At 39.4% G+C, this 23,661-nt stretch overlaps 2 protein-coding genes across 4 annotated transcripts; one reads left to right on the forward strand and one right to left on the reverse strand.

Moving 5' to 3' along the window:
- Positions 1–1,317: 1,317 nt before the first annotated feature.
- On the reverse strand, positions 1,318–3,850 carry LOC134661031 (glycine--tRNA ligase). Its single transcript, XM_063516931.1, has one exon. It carries the CDS (start codon positions 3,710–3,712, stop codon positions 1,514–1,516), a length of 2,199 nt encoding a protein of 732 aa, XP_063373001.1. The 5' UTR covers positions 3,713–3,850; the 3' UTR covers positions 1,318–1,513.
- Positions 3,851–4,186: 336 nt separating this feature from the next.
- On the forward strand, positions 4,187–23,534 carry LOC134661224 (homeobox protein extradenticle). 3 transcript variants are annotated; one of them, XM_063517197.1, is made up of 9 exons: positions 4,187–4,668; positions 5,446–5,598; positions 8,447–8,607; positions 8,951–9,051; positions 9,555–9,705; positions 10,486–10,582; positions 12,471–12,533; positions 14,770–14,959; positions 23,117–23,534. In XM_063517197.1, exons 1-8 carry the CDS (start codon positions 4,410–4,412, stop codon positions 14,949–14,951), a joined length of 1,167 nt encoding a protein of 388 aa, XP_063373267.1. In that variant the 5' UTR covers positions 4,187–4,409; the 3' UTR covers positions 14,952–14,959; positions 23,117–23,534. The 3 variants fall into 3 exon arrangements, with proteins under 3 accessions (XP_063373267.1, XP_063373268.1, XP_063373269.1); XM_063517198.1 differs by lacking the exon at positions 12,471–12,533 and having other exon boundaries at positions 4,189–4,668; XM_063517199.1 differs by lacking the exon at positions 12,471–12,533 and having other exon boundaries at positions 4,189–4,668; positions 14,776–14,959.
- The last annotated feature ends 127 nt before the right edge of the window (positions 23,535–23,661 follow it).

The raw sequence follows: 23,661 nt of genomic DNA on the forward strand, positions 1-23,661 counted from the left end.
GATTGTACTTACTTGTTTATATTATTATATTTTATATTTTAAGTATTATTTACCGGATTTACCCCCTCGCGTCTAGAAAATCACGTATCGAAGTAGGTAGGTTGCTGTAAGCGATTTTATCTCTTATTACAACGGGGCAAACGCGTTTTTTTTTGTCGAAAATTGCCCGACAGTATGCGTCGGTCAGTAAACACGCGCTCTAGTTGTAACTCCTCGTTGTGGTTTGGTTATGGAGCGAAACATTAGTGTAAGACTCACGGAATTTTGATATAAAAAATGTAACTTAATAAAGCAAGCAAAGGGTATCCATTTCGATTTGGGCAAAAATGGTTTTATATGTCCGTCCCGTCCTGCTGTTCTCCTCTACATGTAGTAGATTTCAACAGATTCTCGTGAAATTTTGATAAATTGACTATAGCAGTTAAGATCGGTTTTCCTAGGATAGCGGTGCCGTCATATAGGGGCCGTCTCCATACTAAATAATACGGCTAAATATGGATGTCGTAGTATTTGTATGGAGACGGCCGCTATATGACGGCACCGCTTTCGGAGGAATCCAAAGGTTTATAGGGACAGGGGACGTCGATTTCCTCTTTATGCAGTTCTTTATGTATATAACGTAAATATACAGTAACTGTGTTTTTTTTAAGTGGATGTTATTGTTATGCCTTTCATTTCATCATAGATGAACTATTACGCGTATATGTGGCATTTCATTGAAGAAAGGTCCTTAAGATCGGTTTTCCTAGGATAGCGGTGCCGTCATATAGCGGCCGTCTCCATACTAAATAATACGGCTAAATATGGATGTCGTAGTATTTGTATGGAGACGGCCGCTATATGACGGCACCGCTATCGGAGGAAACCAAAGCTTTAAGGCTTCGTCATACAGGCGCGCTTTCCGGGCGGGGCGCGCCGCTTTTACATATAAAACGCTCACGCCCCGCTCGGAAAACGCGCCTGTGTGACGGAACCTTTAAGCTTCATGTGTAGAAGGACCTTTTCATCCTTGGAGGATAATATAACCAAATTTCCATCTTATGATCCATATGCATAAGGACTCTTTTCTGATAAAAAGGGCACATGAAATATAAGGACCTTTATCTAATGTAAAGCCACATATAATCTGCCCTAATGTTTCGAGTATTCTTTGCCGAATTTTTAAATTGCTTTTATAATGTTTAATTCTGTCTCGTAATCGTAATGTAATAGAATAGTACTTAATAGACCTAGAGTCAATTATGTTATATTTATCTGCTAGCTGTAAAACAATTATGTATGCTAAAAAACCTAGTAAAAATAGTAACGCAACAGGTCTTTGATGTAATTTTAAGTTTATTTGTAGACTGCAAAATAAATACAAAGATTGTTCCAACTGAAAATATGATTATGTAGGTGAAAATTCTGAAACAAATGCACAATTAAGCTTAAGCTAACACTATAGGAGAGTGCACCTCGATTGCGTCACATAGGACACTTGGACAAACATCTGTTTGCGTCAGAATGCCTCATACTACGCGGCCGCTCCCTTGGTCTCTTGTTGCTCGAATTTAGGGTATTTCCCCTCAACATCGGCCCACGAGATCTTGCTGTTGGACAGGTTGCGAACGGCGTTCGGGACGTCGGCTAGAGGGAGTCGGACCTGCGACATGCTGTCCCGCTCTCTCAAGGTCACCGTGTGAGGCTCCTTCGTCGTGTCAAAGTCGACGGTGATGGCGTATGGCACGCCGAGCTCATCTGTGCGCGCGTAGCGGCGGCCAATCGAGCCGGAGGAATCGTCCACTTTGTGGGACACATCTGCAGATGTTAGCTCCTGAGAGAGCTCGCGAACAAACGGTTGGAACTCGGCGTTGCCGCTCAGAGGCAGCACTGCACACTTCATGGGAGCGACGGTTGGGGGCAGCGCAAAGTACGTCCTCTGTTCATCACCTTCGCGCATCTTGAAATTGTGCTCCAACAAGCAATATAAAATCCTTCCAACCCCAAAGGATGGCTCAATCACACTGGGTATGATCTCTTCTACATGAACCGTCTTTTCAGACTTCTTGACGCTGACGAGATCGGCCGTAAGCTTGAACTCGCCATTTGGTGTAATGAGATTGTATGCTCTTTCTGCATTCAGTTCCTTCTGTAGTTGGTCCAAAGCAGCACTATCCATGGCTGCCAGGGTGTCATTGATTACTTTAGCATCTTTCTTGAAAGCTTTGCCAATAGCTGCTTTGTTAGCAACTGCTTCTACTACCACTATTTGTTTAGGAGCTGGCAGTTTCTTTTCAGCAGCTAATCTGACACCAGTAGCTTTAGTGTGTTGTGTCAAGTCATAGGCAGATCTATCAGCACAGCCGACACACTCAATCCAGCCATAACTGGACAGGCATTCTGCGTCCCAGCAGTCACAAGCATAGTGAGCCATCTCATTGCCCATATGCTGTCTAAACCTAAGCTTGTTAGCATCAATACCTACTGCTAACAGATACAAATGAATTCTGGCCATGAAGTAGCCAAGGGTCTCGTTGTTAACTGTACCTCTGGCCACAGCTTCTCCGATAGTGACAATTTCAGCCGGCCGCCCCTGCTCCTGGTTGTCGGCAGAGTACAACAGCATCTTAGTGTCCTTGACTGTCTCAAACTTGGGATGGTTTTTGGAGTCACAGAAGTGCTCAATCTCACACATGGTGAATTCTCTCACTCTGAGCAGGCCAGAGCGGGGAGAGATCTCATTTCTGAATGAGTTCCCAATCTGTGCTGCGGCAAATGGTAGGCGGCCCTGGTTGAATTCAAGGAGGCGTTTGAAATTAACAAAGATGCCTTGGGCAGTTTCAGGCCTGAGGAAGCCCTTGATAAGACCTGATGGGCCAATCTGAGTATTGAACATGAGATTAAACTCAATTGGTGGTGTCAGCTCATTCCCGCTGATTGGAGACTTCATATCAAACCTCTTCATCAGTGCAGCCATCTCATCAGCAGTCATGCCATCGAGCTTCACAAGGATGTCTTCAATCTCAGCTTTCAGCTCAGGTTTTGTGTTCTTCTCACTCTTGATCTTCTCTAAATGCGCCTTGATCAAGTGGTCCAAGCGGAAGCATTCCCCAGACTTCACATCTTTAGTCATCAGATCAGCAAATCTCTCCACATGCCCAGAAGCCTTCAGTACAGGCTCTGGTGTGAGAATAGAACAGTCGACTTCCAACATTTGCTCATGGAGGATGAAGTACTTCCTCCACAGCTGGATCATGTTGCTCTTCAGCGCGCAACCCATCGGCCCGAAGTCGAACTGACCAGTGATGCCCCCGTAGATAGCGAAAGATTGGTCGTAGAAGAACCTCCTCTTGATGAGATCTTCCATCTTGGCGCGATCGAAAGACTCTTCATTAGGCGCCAGCGCCAGTTCTTTATCTTCTAAAATTTTCTTTCTCGCTTTGAGCTCAGCGACGGCTTTCTTCACATCGATTTCCGGAGCCTTCTCTTCTTTCAGTTTACGCACTAAATCTCCCTGCTCTTTCACGCTCGCGCGGAGCGGTGCCAGAATCTCCTCGATCTTGGGGTCAGCCATGATTATTTCACGAAGAGGATTGGGTATTTTGATCTTCCTGTGGAACTTATTGCTGCCCCACTGCTGCAGCTGGTGCGACAGGCGGCGCGGTGCTACGACAACTGGCAAAAGTTTCCTAAGTACACTACACTTATGAAATAGGGAGGAAAAGTTTCTCATTTATATGAGCTGTGTGCGTTTACATATTATTAACATATGTTCGCCGGTAATTAGGTTTTTGTTCGCGTGGTGGCTGATGGTGAAAGAACGTGAGTGACGAAATTCATAAGCCACGTTCACGGTACATTCTTTTTCAACAGCTGTCAAATTTGTGCTGCGCTGCGTTCATGTGCTATGAAATTTTTGGTGAACAATAACCTTAAATCGGTTCTTTAGCAGTCCTGAAATTTGTGTTTTCATGTTTTCATTAGTAAAATGATCCATAATACAAACCACTGTAATTTCAAAATAAAAACAAAAGTGAGTAAATTATAAAGTTGTTGTATATTGGCAAATTGTATCTGCATCCAAACAGCTTTATGACGCGGCGACAAGCCATGAAATCAATTTTGTGCGTCTGCTGTATGGCAACATTTATTTAACCATCTCTTTCACTCTTTAAATCACAGCTTAAACAATAATGAGATGAAGCGTGATAGGAATAGTTTTAATTATTTGTTTTCTTTTCGGATACATATCTCAGATTTGACAGCACAAAGAAGTCGGCCATTTTATTGCTTGAGAAGCTGTAGCTTTTCTGCCGTCGGGAGACTGTTGTATTTTTTATCTAATTATTTTTATTAGGCAATCGTTTTAACAGCGTACAAATTGGTATACGTATTTAGTGTTTAAGGATAGAGTTTATTTACGTGAAGAGATGGACGATCCGAATAGAATGATGGCGCATAGCGGCGGGCTGATGGGTCCGCAAGGGTACGGGTTGGCCGGGGGCGAGGGCGCGCCAGCGGCAGGGGATGGCGAGGCTCGCAAGCAGGACATCGGGGAGATCCTGCAGCAGATCATGAACATCACGGACCAGAGCTTGGATGAGGCGCAGGCCCGCAAGCACACGCTCAACTGCCACAGGATGAAGCCAGCGCTCTTCTCGGTGCTGTGTGAGATCAAGGAGAAGACAGGTCAGTTGACAACTTATTCTTTACCCTAATATTGTCTTTGGAGTTTAAAAACGATATTTAACAATTGTTGTGTTTATTCTTCACTTGGACAAAAGCCCACGAAATGTTAATTCCAGTAGCTGCAGTCACCTGAATAGTTCAATGACTGTTGTTAACTGTCCTGTCCCAAGTTTTTATTACTATAGTGTGTTACGTGGTGGTTTACACGCATTGCTGCAGATATTGATGTCTACATGTACAGATATAATTATTTGGGCATCTATATAGCACTGGTTCCATATTATACCACTATGAGCCTGTTAGTACATGCACTGAAATCCTTATACATCTAAAATACCATGTTACTTTTGGTACAACAAGTTGGCCTAATTAAACTGTGTCAAGCATAGTTTCAAAGGGTATTTTTAGGTAACATTTTACTTAATTTTAAAGGTAGAGAGTCCAGTAGGTATTGTTTTGTATTTATCTTGTTTAAATAAGGCCATGGCCATTTTGCCAATAATTAGGTAATGCATGGCCACAACAGGAAATGTTTTGTAAATAAAAGTAACTCGAGCCATTTTTGAATGAAAAGTGATTTAAATAATTTATCTGCTTGACATAGTCAAATCCAGTAGCAAAATTGCCATGCTACATATATTGTTTATCACTTTTCTGTTCTCAGTTTATAATTTCAAATAAAATAGTAGTAAATATTCCGCTGATACTGCTGACCCTAATCAGTTTCGAGATCATTATCTATGACTCTATGTGTGATCAATTATTTTTTTCCTACAGTACTGTCACTCCGCAACACTCAAGAGGAGGAGCCCCCAGACCCACAGCTGATGCGCTTGGACAACATGCTGATTGCAGAGGGTGTTGCCGGGCCAGAGAAGGGTGGCGGTGCTGGCGCCGCTGCCTCCGCCTCCGCTGCGGCTGGAGAATGGGGTAATTTGCACTTTTGTATTACAATGGACTTACAACAAGACATTTGCCTTTGGACAATGTCTGAAACACATAGAATTGCTGAGTCTAGAACACACCGGCGTGTGTGCGTAGATGTGCATGTGCGTGTGCACTAAAATGGTGGAGCCCTGCACAGGCCTTTAATAATAATATTTTTTGTAGACATAATGGGGAAAATGGGTAGTTTAGAAATGCATAAAATATATACTGAATGCACTTTATGTGAAACTGAACACCAACATTGGCAAATTCAATCTGTTCAAATTTGCAGGGGTTAAAGGCAGATGAAAAAATATTGAAAGTTTATAGATTAGATTAGATATATTTATTTCTTAAAGAAAACGACACAGTATTTTACACAACAGGATAAAACAAAGGCTTTCATTAAAAGATCGTCAATTTAACATTAAAAACAGAAAGAAAAAATTAAAGAATATAAAATTTACAAATAAAACAATGTCATAATATAACTAATTAACATGTAGGTATAGTAACACAATATTTGTTTGCTCACAATCAACATAGGTTGCATAGGTTAGAATTGTTCTCTAATAAAAATGATAGTTATATGGGCTTTATAAGTGTACATTAATAGGGATGATGACACATGTTGAATTTTATAACAAAATCTATTAAAATAGATAGCAAATGAGCAATTTATCGCAATAATGTGGATATTAAAATAAAATATTGAAAAATTACAAAAATACAGGACCTGAAAGTTTCAGAATTTAAGTTTTTTTTAACTTCCAAAAACGATAAAAGTAAGGGTACCATTCGATTCCTTAAATTTCATCCAAAAAAATATTGTATAGCAACTATATACATAAACGCAATATTTCACCGACAAAAACGCAATTTTCTTGTTTTGTCCATACTACAAGATGGCCTCCTAGAGACCTTGACGTCACATTCTCTTCTCGTTTTGTTTAGGGCGTTTCGCGAGTGAAGTGCGACTGTCGGCCTTTGACTACAATTTCTGACTTTTGTGTTACTTTAATGCAATGGGTCCCATATAGACATTTGATCCTAAAAACAAACCCGATTGATTGATACCATAAATGAAAATTTGTCATGTAGCCTATTTATCTGCAAATATTATTAAGATTGGTATAGTGTAGTAACTTGTGTATTGTAACTTGTATGTTAGATTTGATCAGAGGCTGTGGCCATGTTATATTTGATAGGTCAAGGGTTGAACTCTCTAAAACAAATAAATAAGACCTTATCATATTACCTTTTCTAATCTAATTTAGTTCTACCTAGCAATTAGTATAAGTTCATGTTTTATCTATGTTTGATTCTTACTTTATTGATATGAATACTTATGCACTTTTCCTTTTGGTCTCAATGCTTACCTATTGGCCCAAAAAGGAGGTCAGTACTAATTCTACTATTACAGTGTCTGTATCATGTGAAATGAAGCCACCATCTTTCACTTTCATACATTCTGGTTTAATGTATGAAATCTATTCATTTTATAGTGCTGAAATAAAAGGATATGGGAATGGTAACAAAGATATTAGGCAAAATGGATCACCAAACCCTTTAAAGAAACTCGTCAAGTTAACATTTGATCAGATGAGACAAATATGGGAATTGCACAAAGGGTTACAAGAAAGGCAGAGGATATAAATAGATACATATTTTACGTTATATTTAGGTTATAGGATACACATTTGGTGGGCAACATGGATTAAGTTTATGTTAAACTAATATGCTTCATTCACATTATGTACCTGTGTTCTGACTTTCCTATGAAGCTGCAAAGTAATTTCTAATTTTCATATGCACTTTTTAATATACGTATTTATTTTTGATTTGTTATTAAACTTATAGAATCTGCAATTGAGGATATTAATAATTTGTCATCATTTTCAAAGTGCAATGTAACCCGAAAATGAGTGCTAATATTAAGTTAGCAGTGAAAAGTACCCTCACCCTTTTATAGATTTTTAGATTTGACATTTCCGTGGTTGTTAATTAGCGATGGAGTGCCCAGGTTCAGTTTCGAAGGTGTAAAGGCCGAACCACGAAATATACGCCAATCGCGCAGATGTAAGCGACGTGACATTATATACAATAGTGATGGCGTACGCTGCACACGCAACTGGTGTGTATCGGCTATAAGATGGGAGGTTTTTAAATAACTATTATTAATAAAGTAAGAAACAAATAAATTTCAATAAATACCACAACAGTTGTTGCTTGGCGATGGAGATGACAAATAAATATTTGGTTGCTATTTATTTAATAACAGAATTATGTAGTAGCAGTTAGAATAGAAAGTTTTACTATGTACATAACTAACAAATATAGACTGTAATTTTGGTCTGAAATAAATATTGATTGATTGATTTAGACGAATGCAAATGTATTTTGAGTTTACTTTTTTTGTAAAAATAATAAAAGTTCTTTAAAAAGGACTCCAATCTCTACAAAACTGTCCGGTCTCTAACAAGTTGAAAAGAACTCGAGTCTAACCTAATTAATATGAGTCTGAATGCAGCACTCGAGTCTTAACCACTAATAAATGGATGATCATGACTGAAAGTGTTATTACTCAGATTTGTAAGATCAACAGCACAGATGACATAATTCTGTCTATACATCTGATAATTTATTTATTGCTCTTGGCGAATTATTTTATAAAACATTAGCACTGACACTGACCCTCTATTCTTGATTGCCTAGCGATTGTATAGTCAATTACGATGATAGACCATTAGACCTATTTTATTATATCTTTTCCCAAACGAAAGTGTATTTCTAAAGGTTTATAACCCTTAATTTTACGTAACACACGTCTAACCTAACCCATCTATTGCAGACAACGCGATCGAGCACTCGGATTACCGCGCGAAGCTCGCGCAGATCCGGCAGATCTACCACCAGGAGCTCGACAAGTACGAGAACGCGTGCAACGAGTTCACCACCCATGTGATGAACCTGCTGCGCGAGCAGAGCCGCACGAGGCCCATCACGCCGAAGGTCAGTGACCTCTTTTACACGCAGATCTACTAAATGTACAAGATTGCCTGTCAAATATCTAAAGTGCGACCAAAATCGAAATGATGTCAAGTGTCATTATCAAGTTATATGTGTTTTTTTTCGATGTCCTGATTTAGTGTCCCACTACTGGGCTAAGGCCTCCCCTCATTTCCCCCACTCAACTCTGTCGTTTGTACGTTCCCGCGAATCCTGATAAAATGCGTCCAAGTCGTCCCGCCATCTCCTTTTCGGTCTATTTGCTAAATAAATGATATAATGCTAAAAAAAAAAACGATTACTCCCGTCAGTTGCAACGTATTGACCGTGTTGTCTGTATTGGCAGGAGATCGAGCGCATGGTCCAGATCATCCACAAGAAGTTCAGCTCCATCCAGATGCAGCTGAAACAGTCCACCTGCGAGGCCGTCATGATTCTGCGCTCCCGGTCAGTACACCATCAAATACAGCATCATAATTATACATCAGAGGGGCTACCGCGAAAACCGAATTTCCCAAATTGCGGGATCTTTCTCTTTTACTCCAATGAAGGCGTAATTAGCGTAACAGAGGAAAATGCCCGCAATTTGCGAAAGTCGGTTTTCGCGGTAGCTTTTAGGGTTTTTGGTGCGGGAATGTTTTACACTATGCACTAGCCAAAAAATTGTTAAAAACCAATACTGTTTTAACATTTCTAAACACATTTGGAGCTTACTATCTATTTTTATTTCATAGTTTGGTAATTATTTTACAATAAACAAAGTTATAAATACACGAAATCATTCCTGTACCAACAACCACGATGTATGATCATCATTTATGTTGAACCTTTTATTAGTCTACTTTATAGTTGGCCTTGGCCTAAAGTTTCATACATTACTAATAAAATTATTACAAAGAATAGTACTATTACAAAGTGTAGTTTTGTATATATAATATTTTCTCGTGTAGTTTCTTGGACGCCCGTCGCAAGCGGCGCAACTTCAGCAAGCAGGCCTCCGAGATACTCAACGAGTACTTCTACTCGCACCTCTCCAACCCCTACCCGAGCGAGGAGGCCAAGGAGGAGCTCGCGCGCAAGTGCGGCATCACCGTCTCACAGGTACCAACTTTATGATTCCGGTATTTTATCATTTAGTTCCCTACTCCTTCCAGTTTTATACGGGTTTGAATATAGAAATTGTGTCTAAAAATAACTGCTGTCTACATTTCTCTATTAACCTTCTAGTGCTTTGTTTCATGCATGGTGTAAAATAATTTATTTTTCTCAAAAATGGACGGCAAAGTCGACGTTGCCGGTAAAAAAATAGGTCGCGAAGTGCGTAGTTTATGGTCATTCAAAAAAATAAAAAGTTAAAAACATTGCAGTCTCGATTTCGGGACTGCAATGTTGCATACAAATTCCATTATTTAACGAGTTCCAAAGTTTTTAAAATTTTAAATGGCCATATCAAATGAAGGCATAGGTCCATTAAACAGCCAAACAGATGATCAGCACTCATTATTATAATGTTGGTACCGCGACTATTTAGGTATCTCAAATACGTTGGCGTATTTTCAGCAGAAAAATACACTTCTTTTTTTTTTAAAGCCGGCAAGCAAATCTTTTTAATGGTTTTACTTTTTTCTGTGAAAATTAGAACGTTGCTTCTGCAAAACATTTCTATTTCTTGCACCATTTTTGAGAAAAGCACTATATATGACTCGGCTGGAAGGCTACTTGCTGGCTTCGGATTCAATTAAACGGACTCCCAAGGTCGTCCGTTTAAAACGAATCCTCAGCCTGCAAGTAGCTACTTCCGAATCTCGACAATAATGTACTATTATACACTCAAATACCCTATTAGGCTCGCTATAATAATAAAACTTCCTACGTGTGCAGGTGTCCAATTGGTTCGGCAACAAGCGCATCCGCTACAAAAAGAACATTGGCAAAGCGCAGGAGGAGGCCAACCTGTACGCCGCCAAGAAGGCCGCCGGTAAGGGACAGCACTTCACTAAAGGGGCCCACTGATTACCTGTCCGCCGGACGATATCGGCCTCTCAGTTGTTTGGAGCTGTCAACTTTTTGTTCTAACTTCTTCTTCTTCTTCTTCCTCGCGTTGTCCCGGCATTTTGCCACGGCTCATGGGAACCTGGGGTCCGCTTGGCAACTAATCCCAGTAATTGGCGTGGGCACTAGTTTTTACGAAAGCTACTGCCATCTGACCTTCCAACCCAGAGGGTAAACTAGGCCTAGACCTAGGTATTGGGATTAGTCCGGTTTCCTCACGATGTTTTCCTTCACCAAAAAGCGACTGGTAAATATCAAATGATATTTCGTACATAATTTCCGAAAAACTCATTGGTACGAGCCGGGGTTCGAACCCGCGACCTTCGGATTGCAAGTCGCACGCTCTTACCGCTAGGCCACCAGCGCTTCAACTTTTTGTTCTAACTGACAGGCCGATATCGTCCGGCGGACTGGTAATCTGTGAGCCCCTTTACTGCCCATCAGTAGGGCTAAGATGGTCACTTTTTTATCATTTGTCATCATGCCTGTCACTTTCTTACAAGTATGTAAGTGCGAAAGTGACGCATGACATGACAATTGATTAAAATGCGACCATGATAGGCTGAACGTTCGTCTATATCTAGCGACGCCCCGCTAGCTTGCATTACCTGGATAGACTTGTCCACATAGAACGAGCGGCTTCTAGAGGATACTGCTGAGCGTAACAGATCGGCCTTTGTATTTTCAATCGTTAATAGCTAAATTTAACGAGGTGAAAATAAAGGGCAAAACTGAGTAATTTTTACTATGACTTCCATGGAAATTAAACGTCTTTATTTCGGGGTTGATAACCGGTGTCGGCTTTAAGAGCTTACCCCTCCGTCGAAACCCTTGCACAAATGTGCAAACTTTTGTATGGACTGACGTCTATCTGACATGGCTACTTGTACGTTACGTACAAAAAGCCATACATTTTACGTGCCCCTCCCCCGCAAAAATCGGCAGACTGTTTTGTACAGAAAATGACAGACAAGGCGTATCCAGTTACTAAATGCTCTAAGGACCCATATAATAAATGGCTCAGTATGACCTTCATATTCACTTCGCAAAATTTCGCTAAAGCTTGAAAAAACAGGCTCGCCCGCGAAAGCGTGAGGCCGCAATGCCTCGGGCAAGCCACGTTCACAGCTTCACACACTGAGCTAGTACGCGCGGATGTATCCTCGCGAGGCCCAATCTCTCTCGCACTGCGAGCGCATTGTGAAGCTACGTGATTACAGACAGATGTGCAAATTGAGGAAACATTCCAGACTTGGAAATTTCTTGAATATTTCACAGAAACGTAATAAATTTCCATTTAATGTTTAGGAAACTTTCAATCCCCATACAAATAATGTGATCAGTATACGCGATGCAGGTGAGCAGTACCTACGTAAGTTTTTCGCGAAGTGGCGCGATCGCAGAAACTAGATGTACGTTTAGCCTCGCCTCGTGTCTGACTGAAAGCGTGTCGAGAAAGCCAAGCGACTAGTGACCATTTTCTCATGCAAGAAAACTAAATCCACTTGCACTAGCCCTTTAACCCAATTTGACACTGGGTTAACCGTTGCGTTGCGTGTTCCATTTTCGAAAACTTTTGGCTGTGGCGGCGAACAATTATTTCATAACACGACATCGTGCCATCCGCACCGAAACGGTTAATGGTTTAACCGCTTAACCCAGGGTTAGTGGGATGGTGAAGGTGGAGCTAAGATGAACATCATCTCTTGTCGCTACTCCTACTCGCTTCTCGCTAAACTTCAGTGGTAGGATAAGTGAAGTTGTAGCTGTAAGTTATTTTTTATATAAATAGTAAAGTGATGGTTTTCACGCAGACTTGTCCTGGATCGGTGCCGCGCGCGAGCGCTCGCCCCCCGGCAGGGCTACTTCAAATTACAGTAAACGAGAATAATCAGTCATATCTAAACTATAACTCAATATATTTTCTAAAATAACCTTTAAGGAGTCTTTGACGTATCCCTGCATTTAGAAATTGGGGGAATGGAGCATTCCACTAAGTCCCTTACGAACGATACTCTTTTGATTTTACTGAGGAGGAAAACGAGTGATAATATGATATTGTAAGTTTTAAGCCAAGCCATAATACGAGTACACTTTGACAGTTAGGGCTCATTTAGACGGTGCGAGAACTCGCATGCGAGTTTACATTGCGTCATCTGATCGGTCGGCTGAATTGATGTAACCTCAATGGTCCGCAATGTAACTAAAATCGCATGCGAGTTCGGGCGCCATCTAAATCAGCCCTTACACCAAAAATACGCTTTGCATTATTTACAACAATAGCGTTCGTAAAATACACTATGTTTGAATGCTCCAAATATTGAAAAAGCTTCATTCATATTGTTTTAGCTAACATGAATTATACTTGTTCTTAGGCTTTTCTAAATAATGTGAATTGAACATATTTTATTCAAGACAATTTTGAATATATATCTTTGTTTTAGCTGGCAACTTTACTATATTTAATTAAAACTTTGTAGTATTTTTCAAACTGGAAGGGTACGCTGATAGGTTTCATCTCCATACAATCTATAACTTAAAAATGAGTCGCTTAACTTCAAACTCGGGTAAATCCATCTGTCAGATTATGCGATTTTGGTATTAAGAAAAGGTAATAGGGTAGATATTTGCTGAGAGGGTCGCATGGATTTACCCGAGTTTGAAAGTATCGTCTTGGGTCGTCCCATTCGTTTTTCATCAAGTTCTTAAATTAGTCCTATTCTGATTTCGTCACCCATTCTACATTCGTCACAATCGTCGGTGGCTTTCAATGTAGAATGCGCGACGAAAGCAGAATAGGACTAATTTAAGAACTTGACTAATAACGAATAGGACGACCCAAGACGATACCAGTTTGAAGTTAAGCGACACAAATGGCAAAATTGTATTGAATTTACATCTCATCATCAGCCTATCCTTCGAGTTTGAAAAATGCTATAGTAATACACATCCACAACTTAACACAGTTCTGTAACTAAAATTGCAGGGGCCCGTTTTTCAAAAGCTTGCAAGCGGATGTCACTTTTTGACAGCGTTTGTTAGAAAGGGACTGCCACTTGTATTACAAGTTACAAGCTTTTGATAAAGAGGGCACAGGTCATTGGTTAATATACAGGTTAGCCCAAAAATAAATTGTAATTATTACGCGGCATATTCTTGATAACTTTAACACGCGTTTGAGTTTGCGAGTTAAAGAAATATATTTTGAAGTATTTGTTTAGTTAAATGATAGTAGTTTTAATTTTTAATGACGTTGTGTAAGTAAGAGAATATGTTTCTAAAAATGTTTGTCAACGTATTTTTGGGCTTCTGTACTAAATACATCATTCATCTTGCTTTTGTAGTAAAAAAATACAGATTGGCTTGACCAATTGGGACAAGCAATCTGTCATTTTAGTATCACAGTTGTAAGAACAAGTCCGTTGACATTTTTGGCGGTCAAAGGGTCCAGTCCCAATCCTTGGGCACAGTATTATAAGGTGTCTGTTGGACCCAGTAGTCCAATTTCGAACAATTTATAATCCTCGTTCGAAATTAAAAATCTTGAACACATTTGCTTGCGCGCAGTGGTCCGCCCGGGCGCCCCCTTAGGCCCACTTGCACCATCCCACAAACCCGGGGTTAAGCGATTAAACCGTTAACCAAGTGTCAAATTGTACTGGTAACCATGTTAACTCCAAGTTTAACCGGTTAACCCCGGGTTAGTGAAATGGTGCAAGTGGGCCTTGGAAAACTTGCGCACAATCTGTCGCGTCGTCACTTGTTTTTACCCGAGGTCCGCTCATCTTTAGGGTTCCGTACCCGAAGGATAAAAAAGGGACCCTATTACTAAGACTACTACTGAACCGTGCAGATAGCTAGTTGTTGAAATTTTCACAGATGATGTATTTCTGTTGCCGCTATAACAACAAATACTAAAAACCAAATAAATATTTAAGTGGGGCTCCCCTACAAAAACACAAACGTGATTTTTTTGCCTAATGGTACGGAACCCCTTTTGCGAGTGTACGACTCGCGCTTGGCCGTTTTTTGTTGGAAGTTGGATTACACACTGTGTGCATGTGTACACTGGCTTGTATGTGGAGTGAGGCTACATGAGGACGTTCTCCCTAGCCGCAGGCGCGTCCCCGTACTCGATGGGCGCGGCGTCCGGCACGGCGACGCCGATGATGTCCCCGGCGCCCACGCAGGACTCCATGGGGTACTCGCTGCCCGCCCCCGGCTACGACCAGCCGCAGCCCTCCTACGACGGATCCATGGGCTACGACCCCATGCACCAGGACCTCTCGCCGTAGTCGCCCAGGTCACTATCACCATAAAGTAAGTATAGTATAGAGTAATCGGCCCATACAAGCCTCGCTTAGTTCCACAAAAATCCAAGAGATGTCACTCAGAGCACCATTGGGCCTAAATATATATTTGTGTTATTTCAAATCTTGCCAATTTTTAAATTAACATGTATAGTTCTAATTTATTTAGCATATTACAACAAAAACCTTTTAAAACATCCATTTACACATAGTAAATCGACGCAGAAAAAAATAAATAAATAATGGCATGAACTATTCTAAGCGCCATCTATCGCATTACTAGACAGTTAGTTTCTTGCCGTTGTAACACACTAAATAGCTCGATTGTTTGAGAAAGACTATCAATAGATGTCACTGTAGTAAATCCTCATACTTTATGATCATATCACAGACAACATATCAACATTATTAAGTAATAAATAATATAATTTTTCTCAAAAATGGACGGCAAAGTCGACGTTGCCGGTTAAAAAATAGGTCGCGAAGTGTGTAGTTTATGGTCATTCTAAAAATTAAAAAGTTAAAAACATTGCTGTCTCGATTTCGGGACTGCAATGTTGCATACAAATTCCATTATTAAACGAGTTCCAAACTTTTTAAAACTTTAAATGGCCATATCAAATGAAGGCATAGGTCCATTAAACAGCCGAACAGATGATCAGCACTTATTATTAATATAATGTTGGTACCGCGACTATTTAGGTGTCTCAAATACGTTGGCGTATTTTCAGCAGAAAAATACACTTCTATTTTTTTTAAAGGCGGCAAGCAAATCTTTTTAATGGTTTTACTTTTCTCTGTGAAAATTAGAACGTTGCTTCTGTAAAATATCTCTTGCACCATTTTTGAGAAAAGCACTATATATGACTCGGCTGGAAGGCTACTTGCTGGCTTCGGATTCAATTAAACGGACTCCCAAGGTCGTCCGTTTAAAACGAATCCTCAGCTTGCAAGTAGCTACTTCCGAACCTCGACAATAATGTACTATTGTTCTTAGAAACGTGATAATAATTAAAATATATTAAACCTACATGGTATCATCAGCCACACTGTTAAGTGTTAACTGTACCGATGTACAGTTAGGAGTGTTGCTGTTTGTATATTAATTTACTTAACCTTACGCATTACAAAATTGTCCTCATATAGCTATACATATATTTTAGGACAGTCTTACACTAATCGACCTACTTGGTAACAAAACATTGTAAATTCTTGAGTAGTTTGAATAGCAGGGCAGGTGACAAAAACTTGCTCAAAAGCATAGAAGGTAGCATCCTATAGAAGTGGTGTACGCGTGCCTCCGTGAGGGACAAAACATGTAAATTCGACCAATCATAGCGTCGCATTGCGCCGCTATGATTGGTCGAATTTATTTGTTATGGTGGGCAACAAATGAATTCGACCAATCACGGTGGTCAATTTACGGTGGGGAATAAAACAAGATGTGAGACTGTGACAAGGACAAACAATAATAGCGCTTTCGCTGCTACTCCTACTGAAAGATACATAAGACTATCCCGTTCTGTCAGTTATCCCCTGCTTCTATTCATGCTCAAAAGAGAAGAGACATCCGACATTTAAAAAAATATCCCTATATGTATGAGAGCAATAATACAATGTGTAAATGTAAATACATACATATCTTATATTTTATGATCATATCAAAGCTGGAAGTCCTAGGTTCGGATCCCCCTAAAAGTGTATTAATATGGTGTCCCATGGTGGTGGCCCATTTGTCCCCGCCGCCATACAAGAGGTGTGGACAGATGGGAATAGATATAGACCATTAATATATACACACACAATTAAAAAACAAATAAATGTCCTATGAGGATTTGAACCCAGGACCTCCTACTTCATAGCACATAGCAGAGCAGGGTCACTGTCACTACTGACTAGCTAGGAGGCTGTAGAAATAATATACAATTTATATATATTTAAATTAAGTACAGTCAGCGTCGTATAGTAGGTCGCATCCAAAGTATTCAAATAGTTCAGTACGCCATACAAATAATATGGTGTACCGAACTATTTGAATACTTTGGATGCTACCTACTATATGACGCTGACTGTACTTATATAACAATTAACAAATCAGACTGGTAGCCACAGTTTAATGGCTAATCTAGGATTAAAACTTTAGTGGCTTGCCATTATGTTCAAAACATTTAGCTTCATACCACATCAAATATTTAAGTTTACCGCCATTGCCCGCCAGCATTGAACAAATTGGTTGTTAGTGGGTAGACAAAATAAAGTCACTACCATGTTAAACATTGAATTTATTAATTGTATTTTATTATTTTTAAGAGAATCTTCATAGCATGTGTCTGTCCGTTGAAACAGGAATCAATCTCAACCATCTTCCACTCAAAATATTTTACTTGTGGTACAGTCGCCATCAGATATATCGGAGCGGCCAAGGCGCTCACAAATATCTGAACACGCCTCTATTGTCAGGGCGTTAGAGTGCGTGTTCAGATATTGTGAACACCTTGGCCGTTCCGATATATCTGATGGCGACTGTACAGAGATGCATTGACTATTTCATCTTCACTCTCTTGTTGCATACATTGTAACTTCTAGTGGCTAGAGGCTGGGTCCTGAAATCAGAAACATATTTTTTATATATAAAATGTAATAATATCACAATAAAGTTTAATACACATTGCCTTCACATTGGAGTCTGTTTGCAAACACTAACCATTGTATAGATTTAGACCAAGAAAAGTATGCAGCGATATTGATCGCCTGCGCAGTACATGTGTTATTTTAAATGTCAAACATCTTTGAAATTATGACGTACCTTTCTTCTTTCTTGCTCTAACTCTAAATACTTTGGAATCTTTTGCTTGCTCGGGTATCAATATTAGCATGGGGGGTTAAAATAAAACTTGACAATAGTTATTAGTGGGCAAGGGGGCAAAGCAGTTGTTTAACCGCTCATGCTAATGTTGATTCCAGGGCAAGCAGAAGATTTGAACTATGAGCGTAGCGAGTGGTTCGAGAAGTGGAATCTTGAGCGTTGTGAGAATTCAAGGCACGAGGGTTAAACAAACATTGCCACCTAATGAAACACAGAATTTATCACCATGCCAATGCAGGGAAAATACCAACTATAAAATACCAAAAAAATCAAATCCACATGAACATTATAAAGAATTTATAATTCAAAATCATCATTTAAAAGTAAATTCTACCAGCTAACATAAGGAAACTCAAAATTTAGATCTGATTACTTTGCCCCACATGTGGGATAAATCATAAATGCAATTTTCTCATTAGTATTTGAACAATCAAGGGGGCCTTTACCAGTTGGTGTGGTGATAAATTATTTAATTAACCTTTGTATTCAAAACAAACTTACCTGAAGTGTTAATTTTTTATCAATTTTATCATTTATTGGCAAACAGTAGACACTGTCAGATTAATATGTAGGTTTTACCATTAGTAGTGTTCCGTTACTACATCGGCAATTCACGTCATCATCACAGGTCTTTTCGTCTATTGCAGACGATTTATGCATTGCTGTTTAGACAACGGGTTTGGTGATTGTGGAGGCCGATGCGTGAGCGGCACGACCTCCCACATTTTGGGCACATGTCACGCTTAGCACAGTCTTTAAAGCGCCACATCGGTCTTCCAACTTTCCTTTTAGCATACCTACGCAACTGCACCAAGCAAGACACGTCTAGGTATTCTATTCACGTACTTGTACTATAGTTCAAATGAAGCTATAATATGAAATTAATAAGTTTGTATAAACAAAGCAAAGGCAACCAACAAACGCGGTGCCGCTTTGTGGCGACTTGACTATTTGACAGTTTATTTTTAGTGTTGCCGTTGAAAGTTCTTTCTTGTCCCTAAATAGAGCTTTTATGATTTATTATTATACAATATTATTAGTTCAAATAAAATATGATATTCCAAAAGACTACAAATAATATTATATAGTACTTAAATTCCAAAATAATGATAATTATGCCTCAGTGTCCATTTCTGAGGGCCTACCGCGAACCACGTTCGACGTGTTGCCTCTCTGTCGCACTTGTAAATTCGTACGTAAGTGTGACAGGGAGGCAACACGTCGAACGTGGTTCGCGGTAGGCCCTCAGCTTTTTTAAGGAACAGGCGTATAACATTACCCTGAAGTAGGGGACTAATTTTAAAATAGCAATAATCATTACTTGATGCCGTTTTTGACGTTTCTGTGCACGCTGTTGTCTGTCTATACTTATAGGTCACATAATTAGTGATACAAACACCTGCCTGGTCAATATACGCAAAATTAGATATATTTATTCTAATTATAACAGAAAAAGTTTATTAAAACAAACATTAAATGCTTTTGTATAATAATTTCAGGTTTGATAGGTACGGGTTTTGCCATGGGAGAAGTTGAAAAGGAACGTTATGAAAACATATCTTTGTATGTATAGGTACTAAGATGGTACAAATCATGTACAAATCTGTTGCTTAAAAATAAAAGCACGACGCGACGTTGCCAAACTGCTATGAGTTACTGCGAAGCGAGTCCAGTTTAACTCGACAACGTCGCATCGTATTGTTACAATAGGGTATTTTCGTACTAGTCAAATCAGTTACTTTTTTATAGTTATTGCAATGCAACTTGTATCGTAAATTTTTAGAAGGCACGATAAGAGTGAATTGAGCATGAATTGAGGTATTTTATCTCATTAGGATCGAAAGAGCTCGTGAATTTGAGTACAAATAACACAAAAGTGGCAAAAAAGATCACAATATAAAAAATGGCAAAAAATAGTAGTTTTCGATATAAGTGCGAGAAGTATGTCATTTTGCACGAGTACCGAGCTTTCGATTTTTCCGGAAATATACTGAGGGGCTACCGCCAAAACCGAAATTCGCAAATTGCGGGGATCTTTCTCTTTTACTCCAATGCAGGCGTAATTAGAGTGACAGAGAAAAATGCCCGCAATTTGCAAAATTCGATTTTCGCGGTTATAGCCCTGTCACTTACAACGGATGCCTTTGCTTTGATATCTGGTGGCGTTAAATTAACTCCAAAATCGTCTGAATCACTCATTTTTATTTAATAACTTATGCTTTCTTGGCAATTACTTACAAACATAAATCACTTTAAATGTTGAATAAAAAAGGCGGGAAGGGAATAAAAAAAGTTTTACTTTTAATTGCCATTTTTTTCAATGTGGATTCTGTTGTCACTGTTGTCAGCATTATGCCAATTGAAGAGAAATTGTATTATTAAAATTAATAAAATTAATTTTCAGAACATATAATTATACATGGTCAACCAGATCTTGACAGTAGAAAAAGGCGGCAAATTTGAAAAATGTAGGCGCGAAAGGATATCGTCCCATAGAAAATTTGAATTTCGCGCCTTTATTTTACTGACAAGATTTGGTTGACCAGCTATATGTAGAAAAACATGAATCTTTTGTTATTTCATTATATTGATATATATCTAATTAATTACATTTATATTAAGTGTATAAAGTGTATTGTACGAACGTCAGCTTCATTCTGTCGCGCGTTGTTCAAGTAATACTATTGGGTCTCGAATAATACTCCTTTATGCCCAATCGCGCGTTGTTCAGGTGGGTCATTTATAAGCGGGTCTCGCATAATACTCATTTATTTAAAATGTATCAATCAGATTACTTTTTAGCACTAGTGTAAAAAAATCAAACTTTACGCACGATTTGCAGCTACAAAAACTAAACTTTTTGAGCAATTGGATTAAAAAAATATAAAGAAACGCTCAAGTACCAGTGGCATGGTGGCATATAGACGGACTTACGCCAGTAGTAATGTCTAATCCTTTTGCCATGCACCAATGGTAGCATGCGCAAAATTATTATGACAGGTATTTATTTTCAGCCGGTTTAAATAGTTTCGGCAAGACTTATGTAGCATTCTTATAATATATAAATACTAGCTGAGGTACCCGGCTTCGCTCAGAGAGTTGACATGTGAGTGTGTGGTAGTTGTAAAAAAATCAAATGGCCCCAATATTACAGCATATTCCACAACATTCGAGAGTGTTCTGGAATATTCTATAATGATCTGGGATGTTCTCCAACATTCGACAACATTTTCTGAAATGTTGTGGAATGCTCTCGAATACTCTCGAATGCTCTGGACTGTTCTAGAAACGTCTACGTAGAAACGTTCTAGAAACGTAGGGCGAGTGAACTGCCCTTATAAAGCACCGTCCTTCAGGTAAACACAGGAATCTTCTTCATGGAAATACAAAATAGTCCACAATGTTCTAGAACTATCCACAACATTTCAGTCTGTTCTGGAACGTTCCACAATGATCTGGGATCCTGGATTCTAGGCTATATCCGAATATTCGACAGCATTCCAGAATATTATGGGTCGTTGTCGAACATTCGAACCTCACGACGGATCTTGCTTTATATACGCCTACCAATGGTAGATCCGCTCTGACCCTACAACAAAGGCTTTCGAATGGTTCAGAATATTCCAGAACATTCGGAAGTGTTCTGGAATGTTCCACAATGATCTAGGATGTTCTCGAACATTTGAAAACATTCCAGAATGTCCTGAAATGCTGTGGCATGCTCTTGAATACTCTCGAATGTTCTGGACTGTTCTAGAAATGTCTAGCCTCCGAGACCCGAGACACCACACCAGGTACAAATTTTTGTAGGTATATATTTCACGATCTATTCTGAACTTTCGTCTATTAAGTTAAGGTTCAAAATTCAAAAACAATACGACTGCTTCTGGTCCTGCGTCTGGGGGAAACTTTCAGCCCTTATATCTTCAAAAGCACACGCTTCAGGTAAAAACGGGAAACTTGTTCATGGACGGGAGATAGAGGGCTACCACACCCTATAACTTCCTTGATCGTATCGGGGTTCATTTCTGAGTTTTAGCGGCACGCACATTGTACACTTTCTTTTATAATATATATTGATTATCATCACCACAGTATCGTTTTCCGAAATTACTTTATGGTTATACCGTTTGGCTACGCTATTTCTCTGTACCCTGCCTCTCCCTTCCCTCCCTGTACTCCTTAAGTGCCCGAACTCTCTTTACTCATACTGAAAGATACATAAGACTATCCTGTTCGGTCATTTCCTTCCACCCCTCATGCTTGATCCAGTTTTAAACTAGATTCATGATTTATTCAATACGCTATAAAGCGACATCTGTTGATTACTTCTAATCGTTGGCAACGACATATGTCTACTAACTTTCAATGAAGACGTATAGATGTCGTTAGGAATTCTATGATTTGGATGTGACACAGCGCCATCTTGTATCCATGATAGGCAACAGTGCTTTTTCAGTGACGCCATCTGGTAATGGTGCGCTTTTAGGCGGTCACATTTGAATGTATGGGATAGCAGCGTCTGTATATATGTAGTCTGTGCTATCACATGTGGTACACACAGGCGCCTAGCCAAGATGACAAACTTACCTCGACAAAGGGCAACGAAATGAAAAATTATACTACGAGAGGTCACGTTACGATTTCCAAAGAGAATAGAGTGAATAGAGAGTTACTGTCGCTCGAAAAGATTGCACCTTACCTTTGGCCTACTCTTGGGTAGATGGCGTTAATTTCAATATTTAACAAATTAACACATATCAGTGAAAGAATAAGGGTCAAAGTCAAATGGCGTTCTAACAGTTTTAATCTTTTGTCAAAAGATGGCAGTGAATTTACTGTGGCTTCATAATTTACTTTGACAATCCGCCTCTATTTCAAATTCTCTTTGCTATTTCTGTAACTTATTTAAGATTAAGATTGTCACCTTGGCTAGGCCCTAGGCTGCTCGTTGCCCACACCCGGTTACAATCAGCCGCAGGCTTCCTACATTCATTATCGAAACGTAAAAGTATACAGATAAGTTCTATATAAATACAGCCTGTGAAATCAAATTCAACTGCACAGCAATAAGTAATGTACCAGACTCTGTCTCTGTGTAAGCAGAAGTCAGGTTATTACGAATATAACGGTTCTGGTTCTTTGTGATGGTATACCACGAGACATTCCTTTCTTTAAAACCTATGTCGCCTAAATAGTTTATTTAAAACTTTATTTAATATTTAACAAAATTGTTATTTAATTCATCTGTCAAGATATTAATGACACATTGTTTATTTTTCAGGCTCCGGATATTATTCACTTGCGCAGCTTCCACTGAATTGCCATTTACGTAACTCTACTCTAGGTCCCTAACGGCTCTGAAGCCCTAGCATAGTACATTGTATACTGTAACTTATAATACTTACAAACTCACATGTAGCGTGCTATTTTTGGAAAGACATGTAATTTCACCTTGTCTCACGTTCGATCCGACAGTGTTTATTTATTCAGTTTCGGACGCAAAAAGTACTTAAAAAACGTATTTGTACCTCAATTGTACTGTAAATGGTTGTTGCGTGGACTTTCATGCACAGGCCGTCCTTAAGTGGCACTTCCGTGCTCGAAAGCGCCCTGTTGAACAACATGACAATTGTCATCTGACAATGACAATTCGCCGTACATTGCTTGTCCAAGAAGAAAGTATTGAAGGTAGATACCGTCATTATTTATCGACCGAAATGTACTTAAAATTGTCAGTGTCAGTTGACAATTGTAAGAGAGGTGAAACAGGCGACTCTGCGACTAGTCGTATCACGCTGTTAACGGTTATTCTGAAAACGTTTGCAG

The sequence above is a fragment of the Cydia amplana genome, chromosome Z (genome assembly GCF_948474715.1).
Source record: "Cydia amplana chromosome Z, ilCydAmpl1.1, whole genome shotgun sequence".
Lineage (NCBI taxonomy): Eukaryota > Metazoa > Arthropoda > Insecta > Lepidoptera > Tortricidae > Cydia > Cydia amplana.

What these genes read in the sequence shown, in the direction of transcription:
- LOC134661031 (XM_063516931.1), bottom strand. Translation starts at nt 3,712, where the DNA reads ATGAGAAACTTTTCCTCCCTATTTCATAAGTGTAGTGTACTTAGGAAA.
- LOC134661224 (XM_063517197.1), top strand. Translation starts at nt 4,410, where the DNA reads ATGGACGATCCGAATAGAATGATGGCGCATAGCGGCGGGCTGATGGGT. An exon ending in TGAGATCAAGGAGAAGACAG is followed by an intron (nt 4,669 to 5,445) that starts GTCAGTTGACAA and finishes TTTTTCCTACAG; the next exon opens with TACTGTCACTCCGCAACACT. An exon ending in CGAGGCCCATCACGCCGAAG is followed by an intron (nt 8,608 to 8,950) that starts GTCAGTGACCTC and finishes CTGTATTGGCAG; the next exon opens with GAGATCGAGCGCATGGTCCA.